General features: G+C 39.4%; 1 protein-coding gene across 7 annotated transcripts in view; it reads left to right on the top strand.

The window, feature by feature from the left end:
- LOC131032203 (uncharacterized) overlaps positions 1-20,148 on the top strand; it is a 171,566-nt gene that overhangs the window by 123,329 nt on the left and 28,089 nt on the right. For 6 of the 7 annotated variants that reach the window (XR_009103399.2, XM_057963153.2, XM_057963154.2 and 3 more), the window contains 2 exons: positions 13,348-13,549; positions 13,888-14,072. Coding sequence is in view for 6 of the 7 variants with exons in the window: in XM_057963153.2 (XP_057819136.2) it covers positions 13,348-13,549; positions 13,888-14,072 (387 nt within the window). In the remaining variant the exon portion in view is untranslated. The remainder of the gene's footprint in view (positions 1-13,347; positions 13,550-13,887; positions 14,073-20,148) is intronic. The other variant, XM_057963151.2, reaches the window with a different exon arrangement.

Raw genomic sequence — 20,148 nt, 5'->3', positions numbered from 1 at the left:
TTGGAGAAACATTTTCAGTTTGAAGAAAGGTATGTTCTCTTTCCTTTCTTTCCTTCATTTTATTATTTTCTTGTTTTCTTAAGTGTTCTTTCTTAGTTGCATTTTTGGAAATATGTTGTTCTTCCCCCCAAAATCGGTTTTTGTGAGAGAAATCTTCCCCTTAGTATGCAATTTTTGAATTGCATTGTTCTTCCCAAAATTCCCTCTTTACTTCTATCCGGGATTTTTAATCTCGATTACAAGTTCGCTGTAAATTCTCGTTCTTCCCCTACGGTTAAGGAATTTAACCATTTTTGGTTAAAATTCCAAGTTGAAAGGTGTGAAATACCCCTCCCTTTCAAATTCGGGTTTTAAAAACCGGATTACATGTTGAAGAAGTTCTTCCCATTTTTATTAAAATGACATTCTTGGATTTTCCCATTTCTATCCATTCATTTTTCCCATATCCGTACTTACCATCTCAGTCATTTTCCGCAAGTCAAATTCTCATTTTCCATCCATTTCTCCATTTGCAATTTTACAAGTGTACTTGCATTCGGGTTTTAAAACCCCGATTGCATGTATGTTCTTTCCAAGTTGTATACTTGCGAAAATTTCCCCAAGATCCGAAATTGGTCAAAGTCAAGATTTTCCCATATATTTCCCCTCTTCCTCTGACAAAATCGTGAAGTTCAAGAATCGAAGTTTTTCCCATTTGGAGAAGGAAGAATGATATTTGCAGCTAACTATGATGTTGCCTTAACTCTTTTAAGTCTTCATCACAGTATTCCAGGTTCACAATCAATGTCAGATTCACTGGCATCCCCGGCTCCAAAGAAGATGAAATACAAATATGACAAATATCAGAACGAGGTAGCACCTTCCCAGGTTTCTTCTCTTTTGGATCACATCAGAGACACGGAAATAGGGCACGTTGATATGTCGGAATTCGTCAAAAGGGTAGAAGATCCACAGGATAATAACTTGCAATGGCTGTTAGACAGCCATATCCATCATGCATCTTCTTTCCCGGTGGCTGCCCTAGAACCTGAGTTCGTTCTTGCCTGCGCCCATCATTTTGACAAAGAGACAAGGGTCATCAAAAATGATGATGGCGAAGCTATAATCCGTCTTGATGCAGATAGGATCGAGAAGGTCTTCAGAATATCTCCTGCACTTGTTTATATGGAAATCTCCAAAGAAAGTGCAGCGGAGTATTATGTGAAGAGGGAAAAAGATTGCAAGCGACACATCAATAGGTGGATCCAAGAGCCACGAGCATCCTTCTCGAGGTGGGCAAAGTTGTATCGCTGCGATTTCAAATGGAAAATAGGAGACACCATAACTCTTCTCAGCAGGATGATGGGCCTTGAGCATTCCAATGTCTTTGAGCCATGGATGTACCAGTTCATCATGTTCATAAGGCAGTCTCATCACATTTCATGGGGAGAAGTCATCAATGATGCCTTGTGCGAACAACTTGCAGTAGTTCCTACCACCATGACCTTCTTCATGAATTCATATTTGGTATACTTGTGTAATGTCCCCACCCTTTTAGCATCTCATTGGAGTTCTTAGCCTTTACATTCTCCGAAGGCTAAGTGGAGAAATAAGGAGAAATTGATTAAATTAATTTCTTATTAAGTCATTAAATAAAATAAAATTAAAAAAGGTGACTTTATATTTAATTAATTTAATTAAAAGTGACTTAAGTGATTTATTTAAATATTTTAATGTTATTATAAAGTTATAAAGTAACTTTATAATAATAAAGTCACTTTAATATTATAATGTGTGAATATGTCTTTAATCCCACATTGGCCAAGAAAGTGTTCGAGCTCTCATAAGAAAGAATAAGAAGGGACTTAAGAGCTCATTTTATATCATCCATCCAGAGAATTGATATTTGTTTGTTATGAACTTGGGAGAAGAAGCCAAGGGTTTCTGATTCAGTCAGCCATTGGAGAGCGACAATTCTTCAGTGTTGCAATCATTTGAGGTGGTGAAATATCCACTAAATTTGGCATTTCAGGAGAGCTTCATTCTGGAGTTCTATTTGGGCTTTAAAAAGAAGGGAAGACATCTAGGGTATGCAGATTTTCGAATATATATTAATTGCAGGCCTACAGTTTCATTTGGCAGCCATTAAAAATCAGAATTGAAGCAATCATTTCAAAATACAATTGCTGCTACAGTACCCGCGCTACAGTACCGCCGTACGGACTGCTACAGTGCCGCGTGAACAGTACGCGTGAATAGTGCCTCCGTACGGATTGCTACAGTACCGCGTGAACAGTAATTTTTTCAAAAAAATTAAAATTTGCAGTTGGCAGATTTTTTTCAACTACTGGGACAGCAAAAATCAGGTTTTTATCTTACATTGTAATGAATTTGTTTTCCAGGCATATTGGCCATAAAACAGAACAAACATTCCCTTGATAGTCTCGTAAATTAATTCCAACAGTAATATTATTGTTTCAGTATTATTTTAAGCAGAGGAGTTTATTCCAGTATTGTTTCATTGCTCATTATTACCAAAAAACACAAAAAAAATCTATAAACATTCAAAAACCAAAACAAATTCAAATCTACTGCATTCAAAAGAAACAGTCAGCAGAGGAGAGCCAAGTTGGGTTCTTACATTAGTATCAGAGCTAAATCCTGCCATCCTGAGGGTTTAGCAATCACATGCAGCCGCCTGAGGTTGGCTCTCACAGATATTACACTCGCAGGCGAGCTTTGTTTGACAGGGAACAAAAATTTGACAGGCAGCCGGGCACCATGGGTGACAGGCAAGGGGGTAGCCCACCCAGAGGCGATAGGAATGAGGAGCAAGAAACAAGGGAATTTTTCAGAGTAATGGCTACAGGACAGCAGCAGATGGCTCAGGCCTTGCAGGCACTCACCACCATGATTGAGCGCATGAACCCACAAGACAGACAAAATCAGGAGCAAGGGGATAACAGGAGTGCAGTGGGGTCACCTAGAACTCATAGGACTCATTCCAGGACAGCAGACAGGCCTACACGTCCTACCTTCATTAGAGATGAGCCTGAGGTAGCACCTACAGGAGAACCAGGAGAGGAGATGTTCGCAGATATCCTCATGGCTGCGAATGACGAATGGGATTTATTAACTCCACAGGTACGAGAGAGGATGACATTCGAGAGGTTTGTAAATCAGAGGAGAGAGCATTACAGGTCACTCAGACAGGATAGGAGGCCTAGAGGTCAAAATAGTGAGCTGCATAGAGTTACAGGCAAGCTTACTATGCCTACATTTGATGGGAGTGGTAAGATGACAGCTCAAGCTTGGATTTATAAGCTTGACACATTTTTGGCACTGAGGCCAATGACAGAGATTGAAGCTATCAAATACGCCACTTTGCATTTGGAGGGAGTAGCACATGATTGGTGGTACCATGGTTTGGTAACACTTCAACATAATCAGGTGACAGAGTACCAGGACTTCGTGGATAGGTTGGTTGAAAGATTTGACAAGAAAGATCCAGAGGTTTACTTCCGGGACTTAGCACAACTAAAACAAACAGGCAACTTGGAGTATTTCATTGGTGAATTTCAGCGGTTGGCAGTCATGGTGCCAAACATTTCAGAGCGTAGATTGATAGTTCTTTTCATTGAGGGCCTATCCGAACCACTGAGAGGTTGGATAAAGGCATTTGATCCTATTTCTTTACAGGAAGCTATGAAAAAGGCAAGAAGTATGGAACATGCAGTCCCAACAAACAAATTTCAGTCCAAAGGAGCATCTTCTAGTAAGGATAACAAACCATTTTATAAAAAACCAGAGAGGACTGATTTTAAAAATGATTCTAAAGATAAAACTCCAGCACCTTTTGACAGGGAAACATTAAATGATTTGAGGAAAAAAAAATTATGTTTCTACTGTAAGGGACCCTATGATGCAAACCATGATTGTCCTCTTAGACCAAAGGGCAAAGCTAACAGAGTTATGTGGGCATACTATGAGGAATCAGAATCAGATAATTCAGATCAGCAGTCTGATATAGAGGAAATAGATGGTGAAAAAGAGGAAGACAAGGCTGAAAACTTGTCTAAAATGGAGTCCAAGGATGGGGAAGGAGATGGGCAACTTAGGGAAGCTCGTCTCACTAGTATTAGGCAGGAAGGGTCATTCCGGATGAGAGGAGTGCTTGCTGGACAGCGAGTCATAACTTTGGTTGATACAGGTGCCACTCATAATTTCATTGATGCTAGGATGGTGGAGAAGCGTGGCATACAAACAGAGGAGTTTGGGGGAATTAGAGTGAGGGTAGCTGATGGCTATGTCCTCAAATGTGATCGTAAGATCACTGGACTCCCATTGAAAGTTAATAATTATGACTTTAAGGCAGATTTCTATGTCGTGCCTATGGGAGATACAGATATAGTCCTTGGGATGAGTTGGTTGCATGATATTGGGGAGTTCACTCTTAACCTCAAGGAGATGGAGATGAGGTTTAAAGTGAATGGGAAGACACATATTCTTAAGGCAATCAGGGACAGTGATCTCAGGATGGTTTCTTTCCGGAGGATGGCTAGATTGATTCGACATGATCAGGTAGAGTGGGCAGCAGAGTGCATGTTGATGCCATCACAGGAGGGACAGCAGAAGATTGAATATCCTCTTGATATTCAGGAGCTTAGAGTTAAACACTCTAAGGTGTTCAGTGACATTCCACCAGGTAGACCACCAGACAGGGGTATTGAGCACATCATTGAGTTAGAGGAGGGGGCTAAACCCATCATGATTACACCTTACAGGCATCCAAAGAGGTTGAAGGATGAAATTGAGAAAACCGTAAAGGAGTTACTTGCTATGGGCCACATTAGACCAAGTAAGTCTCCTTTCGCTTCTTCAGTGGTCTTAGTGAAGAAGAAGGATGGGACATTGAGGATGTGCATTGATTACAGGGTGCTTAATAGGAAGACAATTAAAAACAGGTACCCCATTCCTAGGATTGATGAGTTGATAGATGAGCTTCATGGAGCTTGCTTCTTCTCGAAGATAGATTTGAGATCAGGTTATCACCAGATCAGAGTTAGAGAGCAGGACATTGAGAAGACAGCCTTTAGATGTCATTGTGGCCATTTTGAGTTTGTAGTTATGCCATTTGGGCTAACTAATGCACCTGCTACTTTTCAGGCAACAATGAATCGGGTTTTCCATCCTCAGTTGAGGAAATTTGTACTTGTCTTCTTCGATGATATCTTGGTATACAGTAGATCTTGGGAGGAGCACTTGGTTCACCTTGACAAGGTGTTGGATATATTGAGCAGAGAGTCCTTGTATGCAAAGGAGTCGAAGTGTGATTTGGGCATGACAGAGTTGTTGTACTTGGGTCACATCATCAGTGCAGAGGGCGTACGCATGGATCCTGAAAAGATTCGTGCCATTGTGGAGTGGCCTTCACCGGTGAACCTTACACAGTTGAGGGGCTTTCTGGGATTATGTGGTTTCTACAGGAGGTTTGTGGATGGATATTCTAGGCATGCAGCACCTTTGACAGATTTGATGAGAAAGGGAGCTTTCTTGTGGACTCCTGAGGCACAGGAGTGTTTTGAGAAATTTAAGGAGTTGATGACTTCTTGTCCAGTGTTAGCATTACCAGATTTCAGCAAACCTTTTGAGCTACACTGTGATGCTTCCAGGGAGGGCATTGGAGCGGTGCTTATGCAGGAGAAGCACCCTATTGCTTATGAGAGCAGGAAATTGAGAGGGCCAGAGCGGAGCTTCAGCATATATGATAAGGAGATGTTAGCTATTATGCATGCTTTGGCTAAATTCAGGCAATATTTGGTAGGTAGCAAATTTTGTATCAAAACCGACCATAATAGCCTAAAATACTTTTTGGGGCAGCGAGATCTCAATGATAGGCAGCAGAAGTGGGTGAGCAAGTTACAGTCCTATGACTTTGACATTACATATTTTAAGGGGACACAGAATGTAGTTACTGATGCCTTATCACGTCGGCCCCATTTAAGCTTATTGACAGACATATCGGAGGATTGGAGACACTTGATCCTTGCAGAGTATGCAAAGGATACTTGGGCAGCTGGATTCATAGATGGGAATATTCAGGACAGCAGATACACCCTTGTGAATGAGCTCATCATTTACAAAGGGCGAATATTTTTGGTTCCAGGATCAGCAGTGAGGAGGATGGTTCTGAAATCTTTTCATGATTCACCTATGGCAGGACATCTTGGTTACTACAAGACATACCGGCAGATTAGAGAGCGCTTCACATGGAAAGGGCTCAAAGTAGAGGTACTTCAGTATGTTAGGGAGTGTCCCACCTGCCAGCAGAATAAGCAAGAACACTCCTATCCAGCCGGTTTACTTCAGCCACTTCCGATTCCTGATAGGAAGTGGGAGTGTTTGTCTATGGACTTCATCACAGGACTGCCTAGAGCCCAAGGCAGGGACTGCATATATGTGGTTGTGGATCGCCTTACGAAGTTTGCACACTTCTTTCCAATCACTGCTACATACACTGCTACACAGGTGGCAGAGTTGTTCTTCAAGGAGATATTCAGATTACATGGCTTACCTCGGAGCATTGTGAGTGACAGGGATAGCAGGTTTATGAGTCACTTTTGGCAGGAGCTATTCAGGTTGTGTGCGACAGAGCTCACTCCGACTACTAGCTACCACCCTCAGACAGATGGTCAGACAGAGATAGTGAACAAATGGGTGGAGGGATATCTCAGAAATTATATAGCAGGGCAACAGAAGGCATGGGTAAAGTGGATTTATCTTTGTGAGTATTGCTACAATACCACTTATCACATGTCTATTCATATGTCACCCTTTATGGCCCTGTATGGGTATGAGGCACCCAATTTTATGGATCTGCTTTTGAGTGACAGTAGAGTGCCCAGTGCAGGTGATTTGTTACAGGAGAGTCAAGACATTGTTAAGACTCTCAAGGATAATATAACTAAGGCACAGAATCAGCAGAAGCAGTATGCAGATCAGAAGAGGACTGAGCGGACTTTTGAGGTTGGAGATATGGTGTATCTTATGTTGCAGCCTTACCGTCAATCCACTCTCAAGAAGAGTGGTGCCGAGAAACTTAAGCCACGATACTATGGTCCATTTAGGATTATCAGGAAAGTGGGAGAGGTGGCTTATGAGTTAGATTTACCGGCAGAGAGCAAGGTGCACAACGTTTTTCATGTGTCACGCCTCAAGAAGGCGCTAGGACATCATATTGTGCCTTCTACAGTACTACCACCCCTGGATGATGAGGGAAAACTTGTTTTGATACCGGAGGCTATCATTGATTTCAGAGAAAGGAACTTGAGGAGACGTAACATCTGGGAATATTTGGTGAAGTGGAAGGATTTGCCAGTAGAGGATGCTACTTGGGAGAATGAGGAGATTTTGCAGCATCCGGAGTTGAAGTTGCTTGAGGACAAGCAATTTCAGGAAGGGCGGACTGTAATGTCCCCACCCTTTTAGCATCTCATTGGAGTTCTTAGCCTTTACATTCTCCGAAGGCTAAGTGGAGAAATAAGGAGAAATTGATTAAATTAATTTCTTATTAAGTCATTAAATAAAATAAAATTAAAAAAGGTGACTTTATATTTAATTAATTTAATTAAAAGTGACTTAAGTGATTTATTTAAATATTTTAATGTTATTATAAAGTTATAAAGTAACTTTATAATAATAAAGTCACTTTAATATTATAATGTGTGAATATGTCTTTAATCCCACATTGGCCAAGAAAGTGTTCGAGCTCTCATAAGAAAGAATAAGAAGGGACTTAAGAGCTCATTTTATATCATCCATCCAGAGAATTGATATTTGTTTGTTATGAACTTGGGAGAAGAAGCCAAGGGTTTCTGATTCAGTCAGCCATTGGAGAGCGACAATTCTTCAGTGTTGCAATCATTTGAGGTGGTGAAATATCCACTAAATTTGGCATTTCAGGAGAGCTTCATTCTGGAGTTCTATTTGGGCTTTAAAAAGAAGGGAAGACATCTAGGGTATGCAGATTTTCGAATATATATTAATTGCAGGCCTACAGTTTCATTTGGCAGCCATTAAAAATCAGAATTGAAGCAATCATTTCAAAATACAATTGCTGCTACAGTACCCGCGCTACAGTACCGCCGTACGGACTGCTACAGTGCCGCGTGAACAGTACGCGTGAATAGTGCCTCCGTACGGATTGCTACAGTACCGCGTGAACAGTAATTTTTTCAAAAAAATTAAAATTTGCAGTTGGCAGATTTTTTTCAACTACTGGGACAGCAAAAATCAGGTTTTTATCTTACATTGTAATGAATTTGTTTTCCAGGCATATTGGCCATAAAACAGAACAAACATTCCCTTGATAGTCTCGTAAATTAATTCCAACAGTAATATTATTGTTTCAGTATTATTTTAAGCAGAGGAGTTTATTCCAGTATTGTTTCATTGCTCATTATTACCAAAAAACACAAAAAAAATCTATAAACATTCAAAAACCAAAACAAATTCAAATCTACTGCATTCAAAAGAAACAGTCAGCAGAGGAGAGCCAAGTTGGGTTCTTACAACTTGGCAGCATCACTTAGACACTTTCCAGGTCTTTCTACCAAGGGTGATCACTCACTTATACCAGTTTGGGAGTATTATGACCAGTTGCCATTGAGACCCAGCAGACTGCATTTTAGAAGAGTCCAAGATGCATTCTTCGGATATTTCACGTGTCAGTTTGACAGAAATCTCAGGAACAAGAGAGTATCAGATGAAGCATGGGACAAGGTGTGCGAGTATGGATGTTTGTTTCTGCAGTTTCCCACCTTCACCTATATGAGGATCGAATGCTATGGCGGTCAACCATACATGCTTCCTAGATACCCAACTGATAAGATCATTCTTATGGAGTTGGGAAGACAGATCATGGCTGTCCACACTTTTCAGTCGACTAAGCACAAAGTTGGAATGGGGATCTCTACCACAAACCCATTGAAAATTGGTCAGTATTCCCTTGTCACATTTGTGAAGGCTAAGGCCATGGAGACTGAATTGCAGGAAATCAAGCTCAAAATGTTTAAACCTAGAGCTGATTTTGATTATAGGGGTATGAAGGAGAAGATCAAGAAATCCTTTGTGCATGTGCATCACATTGAGGACATCTGGGTAGATCTCCGCACAGAAGCTGAAGTTCTGAAGATGGATTACTGCAGGCTCACTGTTGAGCAAATTATTGATTTGAACTTGGTGGATATCCTACAAGGGATGATTGATGATGGGCACATACTTGATCCTGAATACATTTCACGGAGGGTTGAGGAAGCTCCACTTCCTTTGATCCAATGGTCACACAAGGGGTGCATATCCATCCTTGACAAATTTCAGCCTATCTTGGCTAACACCAACGCATGGCTGAAAATTAATGCTGTTAGACTTATAAAAGTCAAGGTTGGTAAAGAAGACGTTTCTACGCGGCCTCTTGGACAGAAGTCTGAGATTCAGATTGACAACAAGGAGGGTGCTTCATCTTTGGGCACAAGGATCAAGTTCAAGTTGCGAGTCAGTCGTGCAGTAGTGTTTCCTCCTGAGGAGACGACAGTTCGTGGGAAGGAAAAATCACGATTCCATGTTCAAGTGATCGATCTGGATAATCTTGAAGAGGGGTAGCAATTTGATGATGCTCCCAAATCTCCAGTTTCAGACTTGCCTCATGAGATCATTCCACCAGTTTCCGTTGAGACGCCTCTTTCTCCTCCTGATTTGCTTGTGGATGAATCTCCTCAGAATGCAATTCCCATTTCAGCATATGAGCCATCTCCTGATCATCAACAAGAGAGTGTTGAAAGTTCCTGAGAATATTCCTACTTGCATCTAGTTATCAGAAATTGATACTTCCACTTCTGGTTTTGAAGAATTCATGAGGCAATCTTCATGCCCATTGGTAATTGAGCAAACCGTGGTCGCTATCCAAACAGATATTCCTCCGGGGATGATTACGGTGATTCAAACAGAAACTGCTTCTCCTTTGCCTACGACTGCTACTGGAGGGGAGTTGATGACTTTGCCTCCATGGCTTAGTTCTTTTACTCCGAAAAGGAAGAAGCAAGAAATCTCACCTGATGCCTTTGATTACTAGCAACTGAAACAATCCAGATCCAAAGTTGCTAAGAAGGCCAAGACTATCTCCAGAGTAACTGTTGACAGCAACAAGATGAAGGTAGCTGAAGTTGTGGAACCTATTGTAGATAAGCCACTTGAAGAAATGTTAGATGCCGATTATAAGGTTACAAGGATAGAGTTGGGAAAATAGACGCATGAGGTCATTAAACATGATGCTCAGTTTTCTGTTGCTTCATTGGTGCAAAGGTGTGATGATCTTCTAGCAAAGAAAGACAAGCTAGAAGAGGAAAACCGACAGCTTATGGCAGCCATTCATAAAATTACAAAACTTGCTGCTGAAGGGAGTAACTCCATAGGTTCTTCTGGTTCCCAAGAATCAATTTATGGAGTGGAAAGGGCTGTTCAATAGGTACAAGCATTGGATTCCTGGGTTGATCAACTTCATGATCTATGTGCACAGGTAATGAAAGACATTTTTCAGATGATGTCTAAGTTGGAGACTGTTGAGGAGAAACTAGATCAAACTTCTAATACTTTCAAAAAGAATCTGGAAAGTGTTGAAGAAAGTTTGACAATCTGGCATACCATGCCCCAACAACAGCTGAGTGTTCTATAGGAGCACGCCATCATCTCTTCCAGGGTCATGTACTTGGAATTTGAAGAACTCCTGGAAAACAAGACCCTTGTTCTTAAATCCCTCATTGAGGAGATCGGTGATGCAAAGAGATTCCGGGGTGAAGTTTTCCAAGATATTGTCTCACATTGTGGAAGGGCCTCTTGCAACATAGTAAGTTAGGATGGAGAGCTGATTCCAGAAGAAGAAGTTCTTGCTGATTTACAAATGAGGATTCATAATGAATGGAGGAGCGAACAATTCACGGCTGCTTCAATTCAGACATTGATGAAAAACCAAACCTTTCTGCATGAAATGCAGTCTATCCCGGATAAAAACAATTCTGCGCTCCTCCGCTGTCACGACACTATTGTGAAGACCATGGTTGTTGCCAAGAACACCCATGAACCAAATCCCGAGGAACTACAAATGAGCATCCAAAAATTTCAAGGATTTGTCTCTTCACAAAATGCAACTTAAGTGTTTTTCAACACTTAGTTGAATTTTCCTCTTTTGTAATCTTTAGTTGTAATTTTGTTTTGACAAGTTACATGTAAAAGTAGTTTTTGTAAAAAGCAAGTTACACATTACTTGCACTTTTGTAATTACATGTAAGGCAACTACAAGTTGTGTCCGATTAGGACTGTAGTTGGAATAAGTCTTAGTTAGTTGGAATAACTCTTAGTTAGTTAATGAAGTCTCAGTTAGTTATTGAAGAAGTCTTGGTGGTTGAGAGAATCTCTCAAGTTAGTTAGGATCCTCCCACCTTTTTCTCAAGGCCCCTCTTCTATAAATACTTGAGGGGTCTATTGTAATATTTATCTTTTGGGAAAGCAAGCAAAAACTCTGCCAAATTTACAGCAAGAAGTCTTTGAGCTTATGTATGTGAATTGAAGGTTTTGAAGAATAATAAAGAAGGATCACTCAAGTTTTGAGTCTTTGAGCTACATGTTTGAGTTTGAATCTTTTTATTTCTTCTATGCAAAGTGTTTCTAAAGGAGCTTAGTCCAATTTGATTTGAAGTCTTTGAGCTGCAAGTAGAGAAGATTAATTAAAATAGGAAAATCTCTAGAAGGAGCAGCAAGTTTTGAGCTTGCATTAGTTCTTGTCTTTGTGTTGAAAGAATAGATTATTCCAGTCTTTGAGCTGTTGTCTTTTATTCGTTGTAAAAATTTAATATAGCAAAGGGTAGATAGGACTTCACATAATCAAGTCTTTGAGCTTGATATTGCTGTCCCGTCTTGAAGGAAGTGACAAAAGTCTTTGTGTTTTCAGGAAACTTCATTTCCTTTCTCTCATTTCACTCGAAAGTGGTTACTGCTGTTCATATTCGATCGCTATCCTTTTCTGTGAAGAGAAAAGGATATTGTCTTTCTTGAAAAAAGAAGAAAGATTGCTGTCCCATCCTATTTTATTTTCAAAGTTGTAGTTAGATAGGGGGAGCCTTCCCTTAATTAGGAGAGTTTTTACTCGTGTGCTGTGGTTGAAACCACAATTTTGTATATTTCCCCAAGTGTACAAAATTTTCAACCAACACGCCATCTTCATTCCTGACGCACGAGGGCACGATTTTGGACGCGAACAAATCTGAGTAAAATCGGAAAGGGGCATTTGAAGCTGGCCTGTATTTCTTCAATTTGTTTTCAACAACGACATAGAGGGATGTAGGGCACGACAACGGAGTAGAAGCCTAGTGTTTTGTTTTATGATATTTTGATTATTTAAAGATTTCTTTATAGTTTGTCACAATTATTATTTTAATTATTTTTGTAAACAATTATGCTTGTTTTATGTAAACTATATAAAAATCATTTATAAATTATTTTATTTAGAAATCTATATAGAAATATTTTGATTATTTTATAATTTTTTAATTGTTAACCATACATTATAATTGTTTTATAGTTTATGTATATAAAAATCTTCTAGTTTAATTTTATAATTTTAGATTGTAGTTTTTTATAGATTATGTTATTTACATATGAGGTAGAGCTTATCAATACATTATAATTTTTTACGATTATTTATTTAAAATAATATTATATTGATATTAATTTTAGTTGGATGAAAACAAACTCTCTCTCTCTCTCTATATATATACAACATTTTCATTGATATGTATTAAGAGGTTGTATTTATTTATATATGATGGAAATTAGTATATGTTTTACAAATTCGGTGTATATCTGTGTTTTTTAAGAATATTTTAAGAAATTAAATATTTTCAAATGTTCGATAATTTTGCCGAGTTATTGCCGATTTTTTCTCGAGTTTTTCGGCGAGTCCCGAGTTTTAAAATTTTTTGGGCTAGCCAAGTTATTGCCAAGTCCGAGTTTTTCAACTTAAACTACTGCCACCTATAGGTAGGCTTATTCTACAATTTTTGAATATACGGATCTAGAAATCTATCAATAAAGTTGTAAATATTTTTAAAGGTAAATGAGTTTCAGGTGATGAAGAATGACATCCATTACATTGTTTGATTGGAAGGTCAGAAAACAGGGCTTTATGCATATACCTTTACACACACATATAGACAAATATATCGACATACATTACTGTACCTATGATAGGTAGGTTTGTTCTACAATTGAATATCTGAATCAAAAAATCTATTGATAATGTCCTAAATATTTTCAAAGGTAACTGTGTTTCAGGTCATGGAGAATGGCATCCATTACATTGTTTCAATGGAAGGTCAAAAGACAGGGTTTTATGCAGATCAGCGTGATAATCGACTTTTGGTGGGTTCACTTTCGAAGGATAGGACAGTTCTTGATCTGTTCTGTTACAGTGGAGGTTTTGCACTCAATGCTGCTTTTGGAGGTGCTGTTCATGTTACTGGTACGTAGCTTGTGAAACCTTATATATGTCCAATACAAATATTTTTAAATCTTATTTTTAGTTGGGATGATCACTGATTCCTTATCAACTGAATGTTTTGAATATCGTGCAGGAATATCTATTGTATCTTAATGTCTTTTCTTCCTGACAAAGTTATTTCTGTATCAAAAGAAAAATATCTGCATTTTTTGTTTGAAATACTTCAGGAAGAGGGCCTATGGTTTACTATTGATATGATAAATAATACTAAGTACAAAACAAAAAGTTAGGCAAATTTTCCACTGTATGATTAATCTTTGTATTCACCTTTCCTAATTCCTTTCAACTGTGTCCATTAGGTATTGATTCTTCATCACCTGCTTTGAAGCTTGCAGAGGAAAATTACAAACTAAACAATTTTGACTCTAGCAGAATCTCTTTTTTGAAGGAAGATGCAACTGATTTTATGAAAGTAGCACTTTCAGATGGAAAATCTTGGGATTTGATTATCTTGGATCCACCAAAATTAGCACCAAGTCGCAAGGTTTGTCAAATGTGAAGTTAAATCATGCTTTGAATAAAAAACTAAATCCTGCATTCAATAGTTCTATAATCTATTCATGTTTGATAATGGTGAATATCAATAAACCATGTCTTTGGTAGATCCTATATTAGATACCTTTCCTGTTTACATCAATCATATATGCTTTATATCTACTCCTTAAGATAAAACTTTCAAGGTTACATGAAAATTCCTACCAAACAATCAATGTGAGAATCAAAGTATGAATATCTGCAGAGACTCGGGGCTCAACTTCTAAATGTCTTCTCTATTATGTTGATTTTAGTGCATCTAGGCATATTACAAAGTAATAAGGGTGGTTTTACAATGTAGTGCCCCAAATTGGGATCTCAAACAATATGCAATTTTATAATATTTTTGTGGATATGCAAACTGAAAGTAGAATATGAAAATGCTGATCATCTATGGTAAGTTCTACAATAGTTGTTTATAATTGCTAAGAAATGAAACATGGAATGGAAATTTTCATAGTTCCATTGAGTTTCTTGATGGGGGGATGGGTTTCATGGACGGGAGTATGGGGTCTAAGTTTGGGGATAGTGGGGGGATGGCAGCAAGGGAGCGGTGCAAATACATATAGTACTTGAAAAATTGGTTGTAAAAGCTGTACAAGGAATAAGTAAACACATTGCAATGATTGCATTGAACATTAAATTATTAACATTTAACTAGTTTTAATTTTATTTTTTAAGTTTTAAGTTTTAACATTGAATATTGAATATAAATAGTGAATCAAAACATCGACATCGGAATGAGAATTTTCAAAATTTCATAATGATGATTCATAATTACAATCAACAATGTTCAAACTTAATAGTAATATTAATGACTCATGAGTCAATGGCTAATGGCCTAATGCCTCTAATCATCCACAAGCTCCTCGCTAAACTCTTCAATACTAGAACTACTAGACTCTACATACTCAAGCTCATCTACACCAATACCAACCAGCCCTATTTGTGTAGCATCATCATCAACTTGTGCTGGCTCTTCTAGCTCTACATCCCATCCAGCTATGGAATCTCCTTGTATGTAAGTGTGTTGCGGTCAATGAAATGCAAGGCACTATGTACAACCACAAGCTGCTTTGCCCTCCTAGAAGTAAGCTTGCTCCTCTTAATGGAGTGGATGAAGCTATGATGCTATAAGTAGACCAGTTCATCTCAGTAGCAGTTGAACTAGAAACCTGGACAACAAAAACATGGCTAGAGTAGTAGTCAAAGATCTAGTACCATGCATAGTCCACCACAACTTGGGGTCCTCTTGTGCCATAGTCTCCAAATGTATCTTGGCTGCCTCTGAATATCCCCAAAGGGTGGCAAATTTTGTCCATTTTGTACGAAATCAAGCTGGCTTTTGTAGAATCATACATTTTCTTAGTGGCCTTAATGAACCCTTCCTTCACCTCAACATCCTATAGAGGTGTAATTCTATCGAACCTTTGCAGGTACCACTTCAAGTTCAATGGGTAGGCAGCCATGTGTAAGGGAGTGTTGAGCTTCTCCCATCTATGATGAATGATTGGCTGAATATGCTCGATATAGAATTGCAATGTGGGGTCCTCCTCTCATACAATAGCTTTCATTTGATCAAGCATAGAGTCAATGCACTCATACACCTCTCTAACGGAAGGTGCATTATTATAATCCCCATATCTAATAACTGTGAAGATTGGACTAATGATGGAGATAATATATCTTGCATCAGCCGAAAAGACATCACTCTTCACCACTTCCTTCACCCTCTTCCCCTACTATGTCTGTGACTTAGGCCACCAATTCCATTCTCCTATGTCTTAGACTAGATTTACCAAGGATCTTGGGACATCATAAAAGGATTCTAGTACAAGAGTTTGGAAAAAGAATAAGAAAAAACTATCGGCCATGGTAGCCACTCAAATAGTCACAATTGTTTTTAACCCAACATCGAGCAACATCGATATTTGAATGAAAGCCCAAGAATATCCTAATGAGGGTATTTCTCATGCAAGCAATAGATCTATCTTCGGCTCCATTGGGTACCTTCAAAATAATGCATGATTTGCCTAAGGCAAAACAATATTCTCCTGGGATCAAATGAGAAGAATTCAAGGTTTAAATAGAAAGAGAATGTAGTCAACATAAAATGCCTATTGTTATGTTTGATAATATTTGTTATCTACCAATGTATCAATTGTTCGTATTAGGTGGGTTGTCACTCTCGTTTAGTTAAGGTGTCAGTTGGTTGACGGTTGTGTTCTTCTTGGCAATAATCGGGTTCTTTAAATATGTTGCATACTGCCAAGGAAGGTAGTATGGAATAGTCGAGTCAATTGTAATCCTTGATTGACCAGCTTTGGTCTTCTTCTTTGTAATAATTGAATGTGCAAATAAAGATATATTGTACTACTTTGTTTGGTATGCATTATCATTTGTATTATTACTTCTTGTACTTAATTTATCAAATTTAATAGCAAACATTTTAGTGCCATTGCCTTAAAAAGAAATCGGGTCAGTCTTGAGTGATTCATTCCTGTAGACCCCAATAAAGGTGAGAAAAAGACCAGAGATGGTTGGCCAAGGACGACAATTGACCCAACTATTCTATACTACCTTCCTTGGCGGTACACAACATATTTTAAGGACTCGACGGTTGCCGAGAGGAACACAACCGTCAACCAACCGACACCTTAACTACCAGAGAGTGACAACCCACCTAATATGAACAATTAATACATTGGTAGATAACAAATATTATCAAACATAACAATAGGCACTTTATGTTGACTACAAATAACCTCCCAATAATGAATCCATTGAAGAAACCCCAACTTGCACAACATCAATAGGCCCAGAAGCCTGCAAAGTTGGAACAAAAGGGGGACTTGAGGTCCCAAGCTTGCCACTACCAAGAGGGAGATGCCTCGAAAGAGTAACTAGAGCCTCCTAGATGCATCCCTAAGCTCCATGGAAGGACAATATCCCTCCCAATTGCAGCCCCAATAGGGCTCCCTTACATGCCATGGCTCCCAACCACACCAATTTTGCCCCCAACAACTGCAAGATTCACATATATGTTAATTATACTAATCACACATTATTCTTATTAACAGAAGGTGGTTGGTTAGTTAGTCAATTTCCTCTTTTAAATCAACTATTCACATCGTATTAGTGTTCCACAGGGACACGTCTCCCCCCCCCCTTGTTGGCCGTGTCGTGGAGACGGGGACGTCTCCGGGATGGGGGGATAGGGACGCGACGTCCCTCGCCACCGCCACCAAAGCGCCACGTGAAATGCAGGTTTTAAAATTAATTTTTTTTTAAAAGTGACATTTTTGGGGGTTGGGGGGTAACCCTAATTGGACGTGGGCCCCACCCTTTCCCCCAAAACAACACAAAACCATGTTTTTTTATTGATTTCACTCTCATTTTGAAAGACTGATTTTTTTTCCAGCAAGCTGAAGAGGAGGAAAAACTTGTAGAGGACTGATTGAAGGAGTGAGAAAAGTGATTGCAAGTGTGATAGGAGTGAGAAGAAGCAAGAAGAAGAGGAGGAAGAAGATTCTATTGCATTTTGGAGAGATTTTTCAAGCACAAGGTAGGGTTTTTCTTGTTTTTTTTGGTTTTATTTTTTGATTTTCAATGTCATTTTTGGTTCTTTGTTTGTTTAGCTTTAAATTTGTTTTTTTTCCTATTCATCTCAAAATGACAAAATGAGATTTGATGTTGAATCTTGAGGGCAAAATGATGAATGTTGCCCTCAAGATTCAACATCAAATCTCATTTTGAGATGAATAGGAAAATAAATTTATTTGTTAAAATAGGCTGATTTTATTTTTATTTTTATTTAGTGAAATGCAGTGTCAATTTCACAATGAGCTCCCAAGGCATGAGTGAGGATGAGATGGAAATCCTTTTTTATAGTGAGAATGATTCATAATTTGAACCTGAAAAATGAGGGGGGTGACCATGGGGCTGATCCTGGAGCCCAATCTAGTTCTATGGCGAGTGCACTAGCTAGTACAGGTTGCCTTTCAGAGTTGTTGGCATTGTATGCTAGGGGTCCTTTTGATCCTAAGTCTCCTCTCAAACAGTTTGCTTCAAGAATATCAGTACAAGGCACATCACATTTAGGTGGGGGAACAAGGAAGTGGAAGTGCAACATTTGTGACACTGAATGGTTTGGTAGCATCAGTAGGGTGAATGCACACTTTCTTTTTTGGATAGGAAAAGGTGTGAGACATTGTAAGTTTTGGAGGAAGCTAAAAATATAAAGTACAGAATTGAGTTTAACAGGGTTTGGGGGGTTCCAGATGACACAAATATTTCAATGCCTACTACTTGGTCTGGTAGGGTAGTCCTTCAACACAGCCGGAATCCGCCACATACTTCTCATGCTTTGCAGACGGGAGGAATGATGTTTGGATCTCCATCCACTTCCACTTCTAGTGCTGCTAGGGCATGGAAACATAGGTTGCAGACACTACAGAGTAACCCCATTGCTGATATGTTTAATGTGCAGCTAAGAGATGAGATAGATGAATCCATTGGCAAGTTCTTCTTTGCCAATGGCATTCCATTTTATGTTACACGGTCTTCTTATTATAGGAAGATGATGGCTATGGTGGCGAAGGGAGGAACATCTTATGTGCCACCAGGTGAGACGAAAATGAGGACCTTGATCTTGGATAAATGCTATTCCAAGATCAATATTTTGATGGAGAAGATGAAGGCATGTTGGGTGGCATCGGGGTGCAACATAGTTATGAATGGGTGGACAAACATTAGCCATCGTCCACTCATCAACATCATGGTCACATGCGCAGAGGGCCCATACTTCCTTAGAGCAATTGATTGTACAGGGCATTGCAAAGATGCTGATTTTCAGTTTCAGGTCCTCAGGGAGGCTATTGAAGAGGTTGGGCCACAAAATGTGGTCCAAGTAGTGACAGATGCAGCCCATGTGTGTAGAGCAGCAGGGAGACTCATTGAGGCAGCCTATAGACACATTTGGTGGACTCCATGTTGTGTGCATGCCATGAACAATGCACTTGAGGACATGGGGAAGATTGATTGGATTAGAGGAGTGGTCACCGATGCGAGAGATGTGCAGATGTTTATTTGCAACCACCACACTTCACATGCACTCTTCAGGACCTTTGCGAAGGAGTTCTTGAAATCAGTTGAAACCATATACGCATCCTATTTCATTCTCTTGGAGAGAATGATTGAGTTGCAAGAGGCATTGCAACTCATGGTTATGACTAATGAGTGGAATAGGTGGCTGAGGCCAAGACAGAGCAGGGGAGAAGGGTGAAGGAGATAGTGAAGAGTGATGTGTTTTGGGCTGATGCGAAATACATTGTCTCCATCATATCTCCAGTATTCCAGGTGATCAGATATGGGGATGGGGATGCACCTAACCTTGGAGAGGTGTATGAGTGCATTGATTGTATGCTTGACCAGATGAGGGCTGCTGTGCGAGTGAAGGACCCCTCTCTAGCATTCTACAATGAGCAAATTTGGCCTATCATTCAACACAAATGGGACAAGTTGAACACTCCTTTGCATATTGTTGCCTTTGCCTTGAATCCTTAGTGGTACAAGGCTAGACCAGGTAGAGTGACATCGATTCAGGATGATGAGGTGAAAACAAGTTTCTTTAGGTGCATAGAGAAGATGTTTGATTCCAAAGATGCCAACTCAATTCGCACTGAGTGGGGAAGATTCGCCACTCTTAGAGGTTATTCAAATGCGGCAAAGATGGATATAGAAACTATGGCACAGGAGCACCCACTTTTGTGGTGGAATTGTCATGGCCCGAAATCTTTGACCACCACTCTATCCATCCGTTTGCTATCCTAGGTTTCCAGTTCTTTAGCTGCTGAGAGGAACTGGTCGACATATAGCTTCATCCACTCTCTTAAGAGGAACAAACTTACCTTTAAGAGAGCAGAGAAGCTTGTGGCTGTACACAGTGCTTTGTGTCTCATGGACCACAAGCCACTTGTGTTCAAGGAGAGTCCAACGACACGATGGGATGTAGAGCTAGAGGAGCC

The sequence above is a fragment of the Cryptomeria japonica genome, chromosome 4 (genome assembly GCF_030272615.1).
Source record: "Cryptomeria japonica chromosome 4, Sugi_1.0, whole genome shotgun sequence".
Taxonomy (NCBI): domain Eukaryota; kingdom Viridiplantae; phylum Streptophyta; class Pinopsida; order Cupressales; family Cupressaceae; genus Cryptomeria; species Cryptomeria japonica.
The sequence above is the reverse complement of the archived record's forward strand: the minus strand, read 5'-3'. Positions and strand labels throughout refer to the sequence as shown.